The following is a 17,635-nucleotide window of genomic DNA, read 5'->3' on the forward strand; positions in this document are numbered from 1 at the left end:
GGAAGGGAGCAATGAGGACAAGACCAAGGGAAAGAGAAAGAATGACAGAGACACACATATACAGCTACAGAGAAAGTCTGCTAGTGAGAGATGCTGAGAGACAGAGAAATTGACCTCAAGTGGAAGAGACTGGAGTAAATAAGAGAAAAATGGAAGAGAGAGAACCACAGACTGACAGACCTCCAGACAGTGCATGCATCCTAGGAACAGACTAAGAAATATAGGCTAGTGGCAGAATGAGAAACAGGCATGAGAGAGTTTGGGGAAAACTGAGACATGTGTACACACCCTGGGAATACAGAAAAAAAATGTGCTATGTAGAGATATTAGAGAGAAAGAATTCAATAAACATAAACAGGCTGGGAAACAGAATGTGTGCAAGAGCTAGCAGGAGAGACAGCTGGGAAAATCACTCTGAAAAATCCAAACTCTGAGACTCAAAGATAGTAACACAGAGCTCATGTGCATGCACCAGCATGACGGATGGGAGGGACTCAGAGACCCCTAGAGAGAGGCGGATTGACCCAGAGAGGAAGAGAAGGATTCAGAGAAAGTGCCGGTCGGTCGGATCTCAGAGTGGCTGCGTGAGGACCCTGGGGAGAGGATCCTGTAGCGCTGCTGCCCAGCGCAAAAGCTGTGCTTCCTCAACAGGGTGACTAACCCGGTCCGTGTGTTTGTTTTGTCCCCAGCATAAGAGTAAGTGTGGTCTGGGTGCCCCTTCACACCCAATTTGGTGCCTCTTCCAAGGCTGCACCCTGTGTCACTTCCACCCGCCATCGCCATGACGTCCACCTGCACCAACAGCACACGGGAAAGCAACAGCAGCCATACCTGCACACCACTCTCCAAAATGCCCATCAGCCTGGCTCACGGCATCATCCGTTCCAGCGTTCTACTCATCTTCCTCACCGCCTCATTCATTGGCAACGTAGTGCTGGCACTCGCATTGCAGCGCAAGCCACAGCTTCTACAGGTGACCAACCGCTTCATCTTTAACCTTCTCATCACTGACCTGCTGCAGGTTTCACTCGTGGCCCCCTGGGTAGTGGCCACCTCCGTGCCTTTCTTCTGGCCCCTCAACAGCCACTTCTGTACCGCCCTGGTTAGCCTCACTCACCTGTTCGCCTTTGCCAGTGTCAACACCATTGTTGTGGTGTCAGTGGATCGCTACCTGTCCATCTTCCACCCTCTCTCCTACCCAGCCAAGATGACGCCACGCCGGGGTTACATTCTCCTCTATGGCACCTGGATCGTGGCCATCCTGCAGAGCACACCCCCACTCTATGGCTGGGGTCAGGCTGCCTTTGATGAGCGTAATGCTCTCTGCTCCATGATCTGGGGGGCCAGCCCCAGCTACACCATTCTCAGTGTGGTGTCCTTCATCATCATTCCACTGGTTGTCATGATTGCCTGCTACTCTGTGGTGTTTGGTGCAGCCCGGCGGCAGCATGCTCTTCTGTACAACGTCAAGAGCCACAGCTTGGAGGTTCGAGCCAAGGACCATGTGGACAATGAGGATGAAGAGGGAGAAAAGAATGATGAGTTCCAGGGTGAGAGCAGTTTCCACAGCCAGAATGAAAGTGAGGTCAAGGCCAAGGAGGGAAGTGTGGAGGCCAAAGAGGGCAGCATGGAAGCCAAGAAAGGTAGCATGGAGGCCAAGGGCAACAAGGAGGTCAAAGAAAGCAGCTTGGTAGCTAATGATGGCAGCATGGAGGGTAAGGAAGGCAGCACCAAAATTGAGAGCAACATGAAAGCACAACAGGGCCACAAAGAGGCCAATCAGTGCAACATCGACTTGGGTGAAGATGAGATGGAGTTTGGTGAGGATGATATCAATTTCAGTGAGGATGACATTGAGGCAGTGAATATTCCAGAGAGTGCCCCACCAAGTCGTCGAAACAGCAACAATGGCCCTCCTCTGCCCAGATGCTACCAGTGCAAAGCTGCTAAAGTGATCTTCCTCATCATTTTCTCCTATGTGCTATCTCTGGGGCCCTACTGCTTTCTAGCTGTCCTGGCTGTGTGGGTGGATGTCCAAACCAAGGTGCCCCAGTGGGTGATTACCATAATAATCTGGCTTTTCTTCCTGCAGTGTTGCATACACCCCTACATCTATGGGTACATGCACAAGACCATCAAGAAGGAAATTCAAGATATGCTGAAGAATTCCTTCTGCAAGAAAAAGCCCCCAAAAGAAGATAGCCACCCAGATCTTCCTGAAACTGAAGCTGGCACAGAAGGTGAAGGCAAGACCATTCCTTCTCATGATTCTGCCACTTCACCTTGACGTGAGTTTTAAGGCAAACCTTGAACTGTCTGCAGTGCAAAAAACAAGAGCTGCTTTCTTTTCAATGGACCACTCACAATCCCATTAATACCAACCCATACCATTCCAGGCAAAGGTGTTGCACGCATCCTTCTCACCACAAGATAGATAAATATATGGAAGATGAAGAAATGGGAGTCTTGTCTTAAAAGTGTGTTCCTCAAAGCACATACCTAAGGATTCTGACTGAAATCCCCCCCCCCAAAAATTATTAGGCTCCAAATTTCTTAGAGCAAAAAGGGCTATCCATTTTGGATCTGTATTTGGTATTTGATCTGTTTCTTCAGAGCTACAAGGTATCAGCTTTCACTCTGAGGGAGAAAGAAGATGATGCCTATGCACTGAAGGACTTTTAGGCCCTCAGGTCAAGAGGTCATGGGCAAGGTTTATAGCCTATGTTAAACTGAAAGTAAAACAATGGACCAAATCATTGATGGAGCCCAAAAAGCAAAACCTAACTGACTGATCAATGTATAAGACCCCCAGTCTGGTGCAAAGACTATTGTGGAAACTAAGAAAAAGTCATTGTGTGGTTAAAATACCAAGGTTTCTAGATTCTCTACAGGAACCTAGAAAAGTGGAAGAAGATAATAGAACATGTTTGAAATGGGAAGCTAGTCTAAAAGAGAAGATAGAGAAATAATACATATTCATGAGGCTAAACAGTTGACTTCTTTTTCTATAAAACCCTGGGTTTGTGCATGAGCTGAGACCAAGACTTTTCTATGCAAATGGAAAATTATCAATTGACACTAATCTAGTTTCTGTCTCCTATTTGAATATTAGTGGGACAGAAATTATGCCACTATTTTACAATTTTTCCTTTGTGATTGAATTGGGATGCACAAAATCATCCTCCAAATCTCCCCTACTGATCACTTATGTGGTGGGGCAGTGTGTCCAAATAGGACTTTTTGGTAAAATAGTATTTCCTCCCCCAAAAAGTAAATTCAACTAGAAGTGGCTGCCAATTAAGAGTGATGTGCCCATTAAAAATCTCTAGCATCCATGAGACACCCACATGGGGAGCAAGTAAGGCAAGATAAACATTTTTCTTTCTCCAGGCATGCTCATATGTCTTTTCCACCTGTGGCTCTCCTCAAAGCCTTTAAACTCTCTGAAGATGTGGAGGAGAAGTATAAGAGAGTCAGAAATAACAGACAGGATTGTTTCTCAATACCTTGCAAGCATGTGACTTATTCCACACAATCCTAAAATCAAAGTGTTCAGGTCAGACTTATCCTAATTATTGCTGTTGAAGTATCTTATTTTGGGAAAGCCTTTGCAATATCTAAATTATCCCTAGAGTCAATACAGATGGAGTTTTCAAATCCCAAACACTGAAATCACTTTGGGTAGGGATACACTTACATATTTCTGAAGTTACACACCATATTGACTTGACCAAATAGCATGGACCAATAAAATGGTCATGACAGTGCTTTTGATCCTCCTGAAGATCAAATTAAACAAATCTATGGCCATTCAATTGCTCATGCAGAAATCCATGGAGGGAGGAGGAGAGAGTATTTGGTTGACAAATAGTTAATCAAGAAGTTGTACACAAAGATGGCCATATTCAGAGTTTAGCCTCGTGCTTGTGTGAATACCATGTCTATATAGAACTCAAATTTCATTCATATAAATGTCCACCTTGTTCATATTTTCTTTATCTCTTCCTCCTCACAGATTCCAACATGAGCTTCTCAGGGGAAAGGTAAACAGCAGTGTATTTGGGCTGTGAATAAGTCTGCATGGTCATTGAAAATCTTACTAATTCCAACCCCATTAATTTGGAAGTTGTGGAAATTCAGAAAAGACATGGGGGCTAAAGTTTACCCTTCCACAACCATTTATTTTTCTACCAAGATGTATAAATGAATTAATAGTTATAAATTTATTATACCAATTTATTGCCAAATTCTTGTATTAACCTGTCCTCAAAGGATATCTGAGGAAGAAATGGCCTGTATGACCAATCCTCTATGAGAGGAGGGCTTTTGTCTCAAGAATCTGTCATGGTTGAAGGAGTTCAAGGTAGCCTGAATTTTGAGTAGAAATGCTTACCTGGGTAGGAAACAGGATTTCAAACATAAGCGTCTCCAAATATTTTGTTGAAACTGAACTTCTTGTTTTATTTTTAAAGATCAACCCCTTCAAAGTGTATCAGAGAAAATTGTTTGCCAAAATCCCAAATCAAAACGGAACCAGACCTGTACAAGTGTGGTAAGTTAATTTAATAGCACACACAATATTCTCCAAGGCACCAACACTCACTGATTTCCTTTTTAAAGTTCCTCTTTTCCTTGTTTTAAACATTGTCTATTCTTATGGCAAAATGGATTTTTCAAAAGTGAAAATCTTTTGAAAAATAGAAGACTGGAAAGAGGACCTTTGAATTAAAATTCTGCTTTGCTGACATTTTCTTCTTAATAAATAATAGGGCCTCTAGTTAGCTTGGAGATAGCACTACTTCAAATGTGCTATTTTGAATAAAACACTATCAACTTAATGAGGTTTTACTGCACATACTGTTTTTTCATCGGAAAATCTGAAAGAGCAGAAAAAAGTCATCAATTAGCCTCACAGAGCTTAATGTGCAATAGCTCTCCCTAAATCTTTTTAAAGGATGTATTCTTTTGCCAAGGCTACTTCATATGTTCAGTAAAAATCCCATTAAAGTACAGGGGCCAGACAAACCAGACTTTGAAATGACGTGATTTTCAATTTAATGATTTACTTAAGAATAATAGAGCATCTAGTTTGCCAAGGCATCACAGGTGCTTTGACTAGCACACCAATTTCAACAAGCTTGGGAGGGCTGTAAGAAGGAGCAAGCCCTGGGTTACTATGACTTCTGTGATGTGAGGGTCCATCTTCTCTATGCCATAAATGCCAGCTGCTGGGAAGTCCTCTGCACTTCCAGCTCCCTGCCTACCTCTTGCCATCATGCCTTCACCTGCCTTACTCCCTCTTGCCCTGCTGTGCTGGCCCTTTAGGAATACCTCTTGCTTGAATCTCTGTGTTCTTACTCACTCCCATTCACTTACTCCAAACCCAGAGCTGACAGATTTACAGGGACCTGGGGCCTATGGAAGCAGGAAAGGAGAGAAGTGAACAATAGGGGTAACCAGCAGTTAAAGATGTTTTTCTGTCTCCTCCCTAATTCCAATCCAATTTAGAGATGACCAGGATACTTACTTCAAATTCAACAAGTAAGGAAAAGTACCATTTTATAATATAGGAGGAGGTAGGCAGCTCATTTCCTACCAGAAAGTTCTCAATACAACACATCTTTGGAGCACATTCAGTTCTATAGATACTGTCCAATTATTTCAGAAAAAAAAAACTAAAAAAAAATTTACATATAAAATTATAAGGTGCCTAACATTCCCTTATTTTATACATAATTAGACATTAAGCTAGGTAAAGTTACTTCAAAAGATTTTTTTCATACTATCTGAAGAATAATTTACAAGGTTAAACTAGGCTTTCTTAAACATTGCTAAAATGCTCTTTAAAATGTCTGAAATACACCATTTGGAAAAGAAAAGTTATGCATCTGGTAATTGGAACTCTCCAAGATAAAACCTTCAGAGGTTGTTGGGATGAAACAAAAAGGAACAATTTAAACTACTGGACTGTTTTTTTTTTCTTTCATAACTGCCCTCTCACATATTTTGAGAAAAAAATCAAAAGAGGTGTTTTTCCCTCATGTCTTTTTTGTTTTATTCCCCTTTAAGACAACCCCCATCCTGTCAGGAGAGTCTTCTCTAAGCAAAATGTCTTTTCCTCTAGAGCAGACAAAAGATTAAAGGAAGAGTTGGCTGTGAGCCAGTTACCAAGATAAGAAGAAAAAATCTGGTCAGTCATGGCTTTCAACCCTCTCCCTCCTTATCTCTGTCTCTCTCATTTTCCATGAGCCAGACAAGTACTCTTGGTTCCCTCAAAGCCCCTCCAAGCTTAGGCATGAGGAGACAGAAGCAATGAGCTGCAATCAGCAGACCATAACCTAAAACTCAAAAAGAAAAGAAACCCTTATCATAAATTCTCTCCAATTACTTACAATCTCTTCCTCTATGGTAAATGCCAAGTTGCTTACAGCAGTTTTCTGCTAAAAGCAACAAGACTAGCTGAAGGAAGAAATAGGACAGCTAAAATACACAGAAATTGGCCACTAATTGCCGGGTTACTGGCAAGTCTGCTGCTCTTTGGTAAGTAAAATAAGAACCCTAGAGGTAAATGAAGGTTGCCAATAGGAGTCAAATGTTTCCATCATTGCCTCTCAGAGTTCTCATATCTTGAAGTATATACACCAGGGGAAAACCACAGTAACTTGTACACTCACAAGAGTTTTCTATGTCTGAGAATTCATTACTAGATCTCTCTGGTTCTAAAATATAGACAAACAAGATTGGTTTTAGTTTGGTGCTTCAAAGTTGAGTGTATCCTCCCTCTTCATCTGTGCTACAATTTTAATGTTAAAAGCTTGATATTTTTATCTGTTTCAGTGGTGTATTTATTCCTGTAGTAATTCTCCTAAATGTAAGCTGTAACTGTGTATAAAATATAAGTGTTCTTAGAGATAAGGTGCTAGATATTAGACTGTGTGTTTGTAGATAAGGTCATCCTCAAAAATAGATAGTGTGTACATGTATTTAATTAATAAAATGCATGCAGAATTCTATGTGTGACCCTCACTTTGGTTAATTTCTGAAGTAGAACATAGTATATTTATTTAAAATGTTTCAAGTATATTACAAATGTATATATGACAAGTGAAAATTTATTCTGGTACAATTGGTCATTAATGTGATCTAATCATCCTGGCTAGAGTCCTAACTGCAGTTCTCCACAACACACTTGGCACTGGTATGCCTGTTTTCCATTGATTGAATGTATAGAATGTAAAATAAAAAAGATAATCCTGTTCCCCTTAAATAGCAAAGATCCCAGGGTAAGCTATTGGAGTCCTGTTGGCAGGATGAAAAGAACACTGTATTCTCAAGACCCAATTAATACCTGACTGTGAACTGACAAGGTTTGAATTTAGTAGATTTATATTGTGACCATCCCTACATTCCTAGAGCAATACCAAAAGCCAGAAAATGGCTGCTCTAGTTTTTTGGGGTTTTTTATTGGTTGCCTCAGAGATAAAATATAGCGTGGAGGGTAAATAGATTAAGAGGTAGTGGGACTCCACTGGGGTCACAGCCAAGGTATATGAGATTTACAATCATACTAATGGCATTTGCATCAGACAAGATGAAAGAACTATAAAATGGGTTTATTATCTTTTAAGAACAAAAGTATAAAAACTATAATATATATATATGTATACACACACACATATATCCTCATTAAATAATTTGCAAATCTGCCTTTAGTACCTAATTTTGTGCTACTTTGTGACACAACAATAGAAATATATATTTGCTCAATAAACAGCTCTAATATTTTAAAATTTGAATTTAAAATTTTCCTTTTACTTCTAAAAAGTTATTTGTAATTTAAAAGTGCCTTTTTAAAGGATTGCCAAACTACAATCCTGGGGCCATGTTCCCACTGGCACAACTTACCTTCAGATGCACAAAAGGGATAGGCTTTATCCTCCTCCCAGCAAGAAGAGAAACCCCTTCACACCCCAATCAAATTCATAAATTAATACTGTTACATGGCTCAGTAGTCTCAGAGACTCTGCCCAAGGACAAGGTTTTATATAGTGGTTGGCTTTAATCATATCCTTTCTAAAGTGGTTACAATCCAATTTATTGCAGGACAGAAATAAGACTCCTGCTTGTGGAATGCAGAGAAATTGATGTTTGTGGTTTAACTAAATATTATTAAGTAATGTTTGTGCTTCTTAAATAGGTGCTGTTAATCTGTCCTAGGTATATTCTTCTTAAATATGCTAAATAAAGTCTAATTTTAACTGTGTATCTGGTTATTTTGTGGAGCCCTTTGGGAAAACAGTAAGGAAGTCACATAAGTAGGTCCCCATTCCTTTTCTTTTGCTTGAACAGAAAAAAATGGGATAAACTAACTGTATTACACAATAGAATTAAATATTTAGGTTTCAATATTTCACATTGCACTATTCCAATATAAGCAATATACAGTGGGATGGGGGAGTCATCCTGATGGGCTTCCTGAAAGAGGGGCATTTGCCTAGTCATCTAGGAATGAAAAAAATTTCAAAGTGTGGGTGAGGTGGGAAGAGTGGTAAAATGGGGTCAGATGGTGTATGAGACTCCCAAATGCCCATCTTAATTGTCAAAGCAAACAAGTTTGAACAGGTAGGTGAGAATCAATAGCCTTTCTTTTGAGGAAACAGTACTGCCCTGAACCTCAGCCACCCCCACTGGGATCTTGCCCCTCAGGGCAAAGACACCTTTCTCAGCACAGTTCAGTCACACTCATACCCACATCTACCTCAGTTCATCCCCAACTCAGTAAGGTTTATAAAATAGGAAGGCAGAAGCCTGCTCTCTCAGCCCCAGTTTCAGAAAATTGTTAAACCTCTAACACCAGCCATGACATAGGAAAACACATAAAACACAGCCTCCACCACACATGAGATAGGCAAATATATCTAAAACTTAAGAGCCCACTAGTTTCTCTTGAGTCAGTGTGCTTGACCTACTAGTAGCTCTTCTGGTAATTTAATTGAAAGTACTGCAAGGAACTGCATGCCTCATGCTTCCAAAGTGGCAATCATGGGCCCACACTCAGAGGCTCAGGGAATTATTCATCTGTTTCAATTAAAGTAAAGTGCTCTTCTCCATTTTCAGTCCAAAATCAAGCTAAATACTGACTTACACACTATATTTCAAGATGTCCAAAGATGGCTGCCATGAGAATTGCATGTAGCAGCCTTCACCTAATCTATGAATGACATCCAGGAGATGACATTTTCCTACTGCAGAAATAAATTTGACTTTCTAGCAAACTACTACTATCAATGTAAATAAGAGGGCTTGTGAGCTCAGGTAGCAAACCTGGTGGAGAAAGAGTCCCTTGGAGCTCACGATAACACTACTTACTTCAAAGTATTTAGAGGAGAATGGAATTAGTCCAGTAAATCTCTTAGCAGCAGTTATTCCTCTCAGGTAGGTCTTAGGGTTCAGCCTCGGATTATGAGACTAAATGGGAGACAATTGAGAGGATCTGAAAATTTCACTGTCAAGAGACACCTTTGACCTTCTGTAGCCACTCCCTCTCCCATCAGTTTGCTTCAGGCCCCAGGCCTACTTACTTACAAGTAGTTATATCCCTGATCATTCCAGTACAGACAAAGGCATACTAGTGGCTAAGGGGTTATTTTCTTCCTCCATGAAGTAACTAGTTAGCTGCTTTTCTCCCACTCTATTTCAGAATGCAACTCTATTTCCCTCCTCATTACAATTTCCTCTTCAAGGGCAACACCACTTCTTTGATCCCTACACACACAAACAACTATCCCTCAGATTAAGGATGGCTTTGAGAATGTTCATAAATTGAAATGTATAGATAGATTTCAAGCATTTTTCTCAATAAGACAAGACCAATATTTATCAACAAAATTTATCTCAGAAAATATATGATATTTGTGACTGTTACCCCAAAACTTCAAGCTTGAAGAATATTTGCAATACAAATCTGCAAAATTTTGGGAGTTGTGACATGTGACTACTGCTTAATTGAGACAAATAAATACAAGAAAATTGACTCCAAAGATTCATTATCTATACACAGCTAAGTCAAACTTAAACATTCTCAGCCTCCAAAGGACAGAAAACAGAAAAAGACAACCAACAATCAGAAATGTGCACATTTGAGGATTAAGTTGGCATGCAGTATCTGTTATTTCATAAACTCTATATGCTAAACCAATGTACATTTTTAATGATCACCCAGATACAAAGGTGTAATATAGTTTGTATAATCAGCTCAAGTTAGAAAATTTCACATTTTACATAAGATTTATTTGACCACAGTTCTCATGCCCTAAACAAAATTAGAAGGAAAACTTTTTCATTGGAAAAGTCAGTGTACTCAACTTTAATTTTTTAAAGTAATGTGCCTCCTTGCTCTAATGGCTTTATATTAAACCATTTTATGGTATCTTTTCAGCAAAATATGATTAGAATAAACCTGTTTCCCAACCTGTTTTTGCCCATATAATCAGTATTTTGTATCATACAAATTGATGCCAGACAATGAAATTTTAAATTCATATATATTTAAAACATGTCACTGGAAGGATATATAGATATATACTATATAGATGTCCATATGGATATAGATATTCCAAAGCAAAGTTAATGTGCCTGGAGGCCTTTGGGGACATTCTTTAATCCACTCTTACTACCCTGCAGATTTTGGTAATAAACCAGAAGCAGGAAAAAAAAAAAACAACTGTCCCTGAAACAAAATGAAAAAGACCTTAGTTAACCAAACACCACAGCAAATCAAAGCTGCTACTTGAACAATACAAATCATGTCAGTTTTGAGGAAAGCTACTGATTCTCTAAATCTCAAGACTTGTACATTATCATATAAAAATCACCAGGCTCTCTTGCTAAGCAAAGAGAATGATCAGCATGGCTGAAGACAGTCACCTGCCAAAGGGTGTGAAAATCCATTCTATTGAATGCTACAGGTCTCTAACCAAAGCAAAACAATAAATAAATAAAAGCAAGTAGCTTAAGTTCCCTATTTCAAAAAGAATAGAAAGAGGTCCAAGGCTAGTTTCCAATACAATAAGCTTTGTATAACTTGCTTCAATTGAGAAAATGTAAACAAACATTTTCATTTTATGTAGCAAAAGCAAGAATATTTACTTGCATACTCAGAGCACATATTAATTTTCTAAATCAAAGTTTTTAAAAGTTTTTATTGTATTCTTTCCATTACTGTTTGCCCCCCTTATGTCCCTCTATGAAATCTCCACACTGTTGTCCATGTCCATGAGTTCTTTTCCTTTTTGCTCAATCCCACCCCCTCCTAACCCCCAGTCCCCCAGAGCTGTCAGTCTGCTCTCTAAGAGTCTGTCTCTATTTTGCTTGTTAGTTTATTTTGTTCATTAGATTCCACATATGAATGAAATTATATTGCATTTGTCTTTCTTTGACTGGCTTATTTCACTTAGCATAATGTTCTCCAGGTCCGTCCATGCTGCCACAAAGGGTAAAATTTTCTTTTCTAAAGCTGAGTACTTCGTATTTCATTGTGTAAATGCCCCCTAATTGTATTATCCACTCATCTACTGATCGACACTTGTGCTGCTTCCATATCTTGGCCACTGTAAATAATGCTGCAATGGACATAAGGGTGCTTATGTTCTTTCAAATTAGAGTTTTGGGTTTCTTCAGATAAATTCCTAGAATCATCAGAGAAATGCAAAATAAAACCACAATGAGATATCACCTCACACTGGTCAGAATGGCTATCATCAATAAATCAACAAACAACAAGTGCTGGCAAGGATGCACAGAAAGGGGAACCCTTTCGGACTGTTGGTGGGAATGCAGACTGGTGTAGCCACTATGGAATGCAGTATGGAGATACCTCAAAAACTTAAAAATGGAACTGCCTTATTACCCAGCAATTCCACTTCTGGGAATTTATCCAAAATTTTGTATTGTAAAAATTGAGAAATATCCCATCTCTGGGGATTTATCCTAAAGAAATGACCTCATAGAATGAAAAATTTATAATACTGAAAATTATTAGCAAACAAAATGCCCCAAAATAGGTGATTATCTAAATCATGGACTAAGTGCTCAATGAAATAAATATGATAGTCTTCAAATATATACTAGATTCACTGTGGTAATCACTGGTAAGATATATAAATGTTGAATCACTATGTCATATACCTGAAACTAATATAATTCTGTATTTCAATTATAATTTAAAATAAATTAATAAAACTAAATTTTAAGAATCCAAATATAAAGACTATATAGCAGCCCTGGTTGGTGTGGCTAATAGATTGAGTTCTGGCTTGTGAACTAAAGAGTCACTGGCTAGATTCCCAGTCAGGGCACATGTCTAGGTTGCGGGCCAGGTCCCCAGTAGGGGGCACATAAGTACAACCACACATTAATGTTTCTCTTTCTCCTCCTCTTCCCCTCTGTTTAAACAATAATAAATAAATAAATAAATAAATAAATAAATAAATAAATAAATAAATAAAATATTAAAAAAAAACTATATAGCAGCCTGGGGCAATCTTTAAAACTTGATGTTAGGCAAGAAGAGTCAGACTTTACGCAACTGTCAGCATCACATTAATGTGAATATTGCATAAGCTTAAACCCATAGTGGCTAGATAGAGCAGAGCATGTACAAAAGAAGATACTTTAATATTTTAAGTTGATATTATGGGCAAAGTTTTCATTAACATGGTATTTCATTGATACTCATATCATAAGAGTAATTTCCAAATGCTATTAAATGACTAGTAGTTCAGTTAATGAATGGTAGTTCAATGACTTAATTGCAGAAAACAGTAATAGGATTTCCAGATCCTATAGTCTAATGGGACACCCCAAGACAATTCAGTCATCTAGAAAAACATCTTAATAACAGGATCACAGAAAGCTTTAGGCAGATTTGGTATCTTTTTCTTTGCCAGTTTCCAAACTTAGAATAACTTTCCATCCAATATACTATCATGCCAATTCCTTCAAAGGTCCTTGTCAGGAGTCAGTGTGATATAGTGATCAAAAACATGGGGTAAGCTAGTGTGGCTCAGTTGGTTGTAGCATCATCCTGTAAACCAAAAGGTCACAGGTTCAGTTCCTGGTCAGGGCACATGTCTAGGTTGGGGCCGTTTGGTCCCTGAATGGAGCACATACTGGAGGCAACCGATCAATGTTTCCCTCATATCGATGTTTCTCTCTTTTTCCCTCATAAAAACAAAAGAATACCATGGGCTCTAGAGTGACAAAAATCTACTCTGTTGGTTACTAGCTGTCTGATCTTTAGTGAGTGACAATCTTGTCAAAACTCAGTTTTCTTAGCTGAAATATAGAAATATTCCTACTTTAGACTTCTTTTCTCATTCCAACAACTGCAAAGGTTCAGAAAATGGCAAGTGTATAGTTAACACATGTCTCTGAATCTAAAGCAGTCCTGATTTCAATTTGGTGTATATTATACACATGAACTACTAAAATGTCTATGAATTCTCAACTTTTTGATGTTCTACCTATAATACCCCAATTGTCTCCTACCCAAAACACAAAAATCCATCAACCATCTCATTGTTCTGTTAGTCAACTGAGTTAAGGAATCTGAACCTTGGAGTCAGACAGACACTTAGCTCCAGAATGTAGAGCAAGCTACTTGTCTCCTCTATTCTTCATAAAAGAAAAGGAATTATATCCCCACCCAACTCTCAGGCTTGACCTGAAAGAAGACTAAGATACATTCAAGTGCTTATCATTGCAGGCTTGAAAAATACGGTCACATGCAGTTGATTTGGTAGTCTTCAGCATTGCCTATATATTGGAAACACCTGAGAAGATTTAACCAGCACTATTGCCTGGGAAACACTACAGAAATTCTGATTTAATTGATCTGGGATGCAGCCTGAGCACCAAGAGTTTTGAAATCTCATCAGGTGATTCGATTCTAACATGCAAGCAGGGTTCAGAACCTTTAAACTAGTCTGCCTTTTCTTCCTTTCTTTCTTTTTTCTTCCTTTCTTTCTTTTTTCTTCCTTTCTTTTCTTTCTTTCTTTCTTTCCTCTCTCTCTCTCCCTCTCTCTCTCTCTCTCTCTCTCTCTCTCTCTCTCTCTGTTTCCCTTTACTTCATTCTTTCTTACTTACATGTAAACAAACATAATTAAATATGAAGAGAGGTGGATAAACTTCCCTTCTAAGGGCCATTGAACCACACACTTAGAAACAAATTAAAGGGTGTGAAGAAATTAAAGTAATTATAGCTCAATTGCTTGTAGTAAAACTTAGAAAAAGGGATAAGGGACAAGAAAAGAGACAATTATCACTTTGATGTCTTTACCTCTTTTTGCCTCAGGTCAGAGAAAGTACTAAGCCAGTACTAGAAATGTCCTAGTTTCTAAGCTTCATATTTTATCATTGGGTCAAGAGATACATAACAAAAAGACAATCCAATCACAGGATCTTAAATAAGGCAATGCAAGATAAGTAGAGAAGCCCATTTTACCCCTGTCCTTTCCCTGGTTACAACACTATAATGAAAATAATTCACAGCCTGATTGTAGGACTGGTATCCAATACACATTTCTTCAAAGGCCTTTTCAAAGTAGTCAAAAATTATATATGCACACTTGAAAAAGAATAGAGAGAGGAAAGATGGTGGCATAGTAGGAGGGAGCAGATTCCACTTCCCCCTACACATGGGAGAAAAACCTAGCCAACCTATGGAGGAACAGAACAAACAGCCAACAGTACCACAGCATATATGAAAATAGGATATCAAAAATTGTAGTGGACATTGAAAAACCAGATGGCAAGGAGAGTGCTTCAAGACAATAAGGGCCCAGGGATCAGCACAGGGACCGGGGAGGCTGCAGCCGCAGGCCCAGTGCTCCCCGATTCTCCCACAGGGCTCTCAGGAGAGAGCTGGGTCAACCACTTCCTCTCCTGCCAAACAAGGATTGAGCAGCACCGGGGAAGGCCTGGTTGCTTGAAGGCACAGAGAGGGGAGTAAGGACTGAGTGGCAAACACACAGGGGCTGTGAGCACCCATGCATAGCCCTGGGAAGAGTACACACCCAAGCCCGTGTGACCAAGGGCAACCTGGCCACATGCCCACACCCGCAACCCAGGGAGAGTGTGCTTTGTGGAAGACCCATAGCCCACAGCTATAAACTGGGGGAAAGTGCATGCTCCACAGGAGCCTCAGAGCCCACACCCATAAACTTGGGGGAAGCACCTGCTCCTTAGAAGCCTCGGAGCCCACAACCATGAACCCCAGGGAAGCGCATTTAGGAGGGCCCAGATCCCACACCCAGGACCCTGCAGAGAGGCACCAGACTGGCTCTGGGGAGAGTGCATGACTGAGTGCTGAATAGTAAGGGAGAAAAGAAAAACCAATCACCCCTCAGCCTGATGTAGCCCGCAAGACCAGAAAAACAGGGTTAACCAGTTTGAAACCAACAAGATGGTTTTGTTTGTTTGTTTGATTGATTGATTGATTGATAGATTTTTAAGTATTTTTTATTTTTTAATTGTTATTATTTTATATCTCCCAATTCCTTTTGCTTCTCTTTCCTTCTTTTTAGTTTTATTCCTTCTTCCTTTCTTTCCAATTTTATCTTTTATTCCTTCCTTCTTCTGCTTTTTTTCTTCTTTTTTTCCTTTTTCTTCTTTCTTTTTAAATACCCACAAGTGAGGGGGAAAAAACAGGAACTATGAAAAGACCAGAGTTGGATCCAAAGAGGAGGCATCCCAACAGCTGAGACAGTGAGACAAATTTCACTTTGCTACTACAGAGAAACTGCAAGTTACTGCATATTTGTATTATTATTTTTTCATCATTTTTACATCTTTTATTTTAATAGTATTTTTATATTTCTCTTCTTTCTGTATAGTCTTCTTTGTTTGACTGGTTATATTGTATCATTTGGCAGGTTTCCCCTGTTACCTCATTCATAGTGTATTGCTAATTTACTATCCTTCACTTCATTTGTGTTCCATTAGTACTCTACTCAAGGTTCTATAATCCGTATTCCTGCAATCTAGATCCCATAGAGTCTGTCATATGATTGTTGCTCTAATATTACTGTAAATAATAGCTATACCATACAATTGTAAATACTACACAACCCCCCCCCCAAATCTTAGCCCACTTCATGGTTTACTGAAATCTATTACTGCAGTGGTTAACTCTATTCTTGCACACACTATACCTATTTACTATCCTTTACTCTCACCTTACCCCAGAATTTGACCTCCCACAACCTCACTGCTTCCTAGATCCAACTCACAATCCTTCCCTCCACAACCAGAGTCTTATCTTCTTTCTATCCTTTCTAAAAAGTGGCTAGTTTGGTGGAATATCACAATTAACACTATACATAGCCAAAGGATCTCCTATTTCTTCTCTACCGGCTGCTACTATAAATACCATAGAATACTCTCTTGCTCTCTTAAACCATTTTGCTTTACCCCTCCAACTAATCACAAAAAAGAGTGGGTGGAAGCTGTGAACACCAGGATCCCCGAAGGAGACTGCACCACTTAATCTCACAGGTAGTCTACCACAGGAGTTCACACCAAAAACCCAAGGAGCCAGAACAGATAAATTTAAGAAGCAGACACTAACAAGAAGAGTCTCAAAAACAATGGGAAGACAAAGAAACAATCCCCAAATGAAAGGAAAGGTGGAAGCCTCAGAAAGAATGTTAAATGAAATAGAGGCAACTTAACTATCAGATATTGAGTTCGAAGCAATGATTATCAGGAAGCTCAATGAGTTCACAATGAGCTACCAGAAACTACACGGAAACTACAATGAACTCACTGAAAACTATATCAACATGAAAAAGGAAATAGAAACTATCAAAAAGGGTCAAGAGGAAATGAAGAATACAATTTCTGAACTAAAGAACACAGTAGAAGAAATCAAAAGCAGGATTGATGCAGCAGCAGAATACTGAATAAGTGAGCTGAAGAAGAAAAAAAATACCCAGAAAGAGCAAAAAAGGAAAAGAGGCTCAGAAAGAATGCAGATGGATTAAGAGAAATGCAGAACAACATGAAATGTAATAATATCTGTATGATAGGGATACCAGAAGGAGAAGAAGAAGAGCAAGGGATAGAAAACCTATTTGAAAAAGTAATGATGGAAAACTTCCCTAATTTGATGAGAGAAAAAGTCACACAAATCCAGGAAACACAGAGTCCCAATCAAGAAAAACCCAGAGAGGCTCACCTCAAGACACATCATAATTAAAATGGCAAAATTTCAAGACAAAGAGAGAATCTTAAAGGCAGCAAGGGAGAAACAGGAAGTAACATACAAGGGAGCCCCAATAAGGCTAGCAGCTGACTTCTCAATGGAAACGCTCCAAGCCAGAAGAGAATGGCAAGAAATATTCCAAATAATGAGAACCAAAGGTCTGCAACCAAGGCTGCTTTACCCAGCAAGGCTCTCAATCAAGATAGAAGGCCAAATAAGGAGCATTCCAGACCAAAAAAAAAAAAAGTAGAAGAAGAAGACTAAAAGAATACACCTCCACCAAACCAGCTCTGCAAGAGATGCTAAAGGGACTGCTTTAAGGAAAGGAAGGAAAACAGAGAGAGAGAGAAAGAGGAGCACAGGTGTGTAAAT

The 17,635-nt window shown here is 39.2% G+C and overlaps 1 protein-coding gene across 1 annotated transcript; it reads left to right on the top strand.

Moving 5' to 3' along the window:
- The first annotated feature begins 781 nt into the window (after nt 1–781).
- GPR101 (G protein-coupled receptor 101) lies at nt 782–2,287 on the top strand. Its single transcript, XM_045839381.1, has one exon. The coding sequence runs from the start codon at nt 782–784 to the stop codon at nt 2,285–2,287; it is 1,506 nt and encodes a 501-aa protein (XP_045695337.1).
- The last annotated feature ends 15,348 nt before the right edge of the window (nt 2,288–17,635 follow it).

Source organism: Phyllostomus hastatus, unplaced genomic scaffold (assembly GCF_019186645.2).
Source record: "Phyllostomus hastatus isolate PE091 unplaced genomic scaffold, TTU_PhHast_1.1 phas_contig_30, whole genome shotgun sequence".
Taxonomy (NCBI): Eukaryota; Metazoa; Chordata; class Mammalia; order Chiroptera; family Phyllostomidae; genus Phyllostomus; species Phyllostomus hastatus.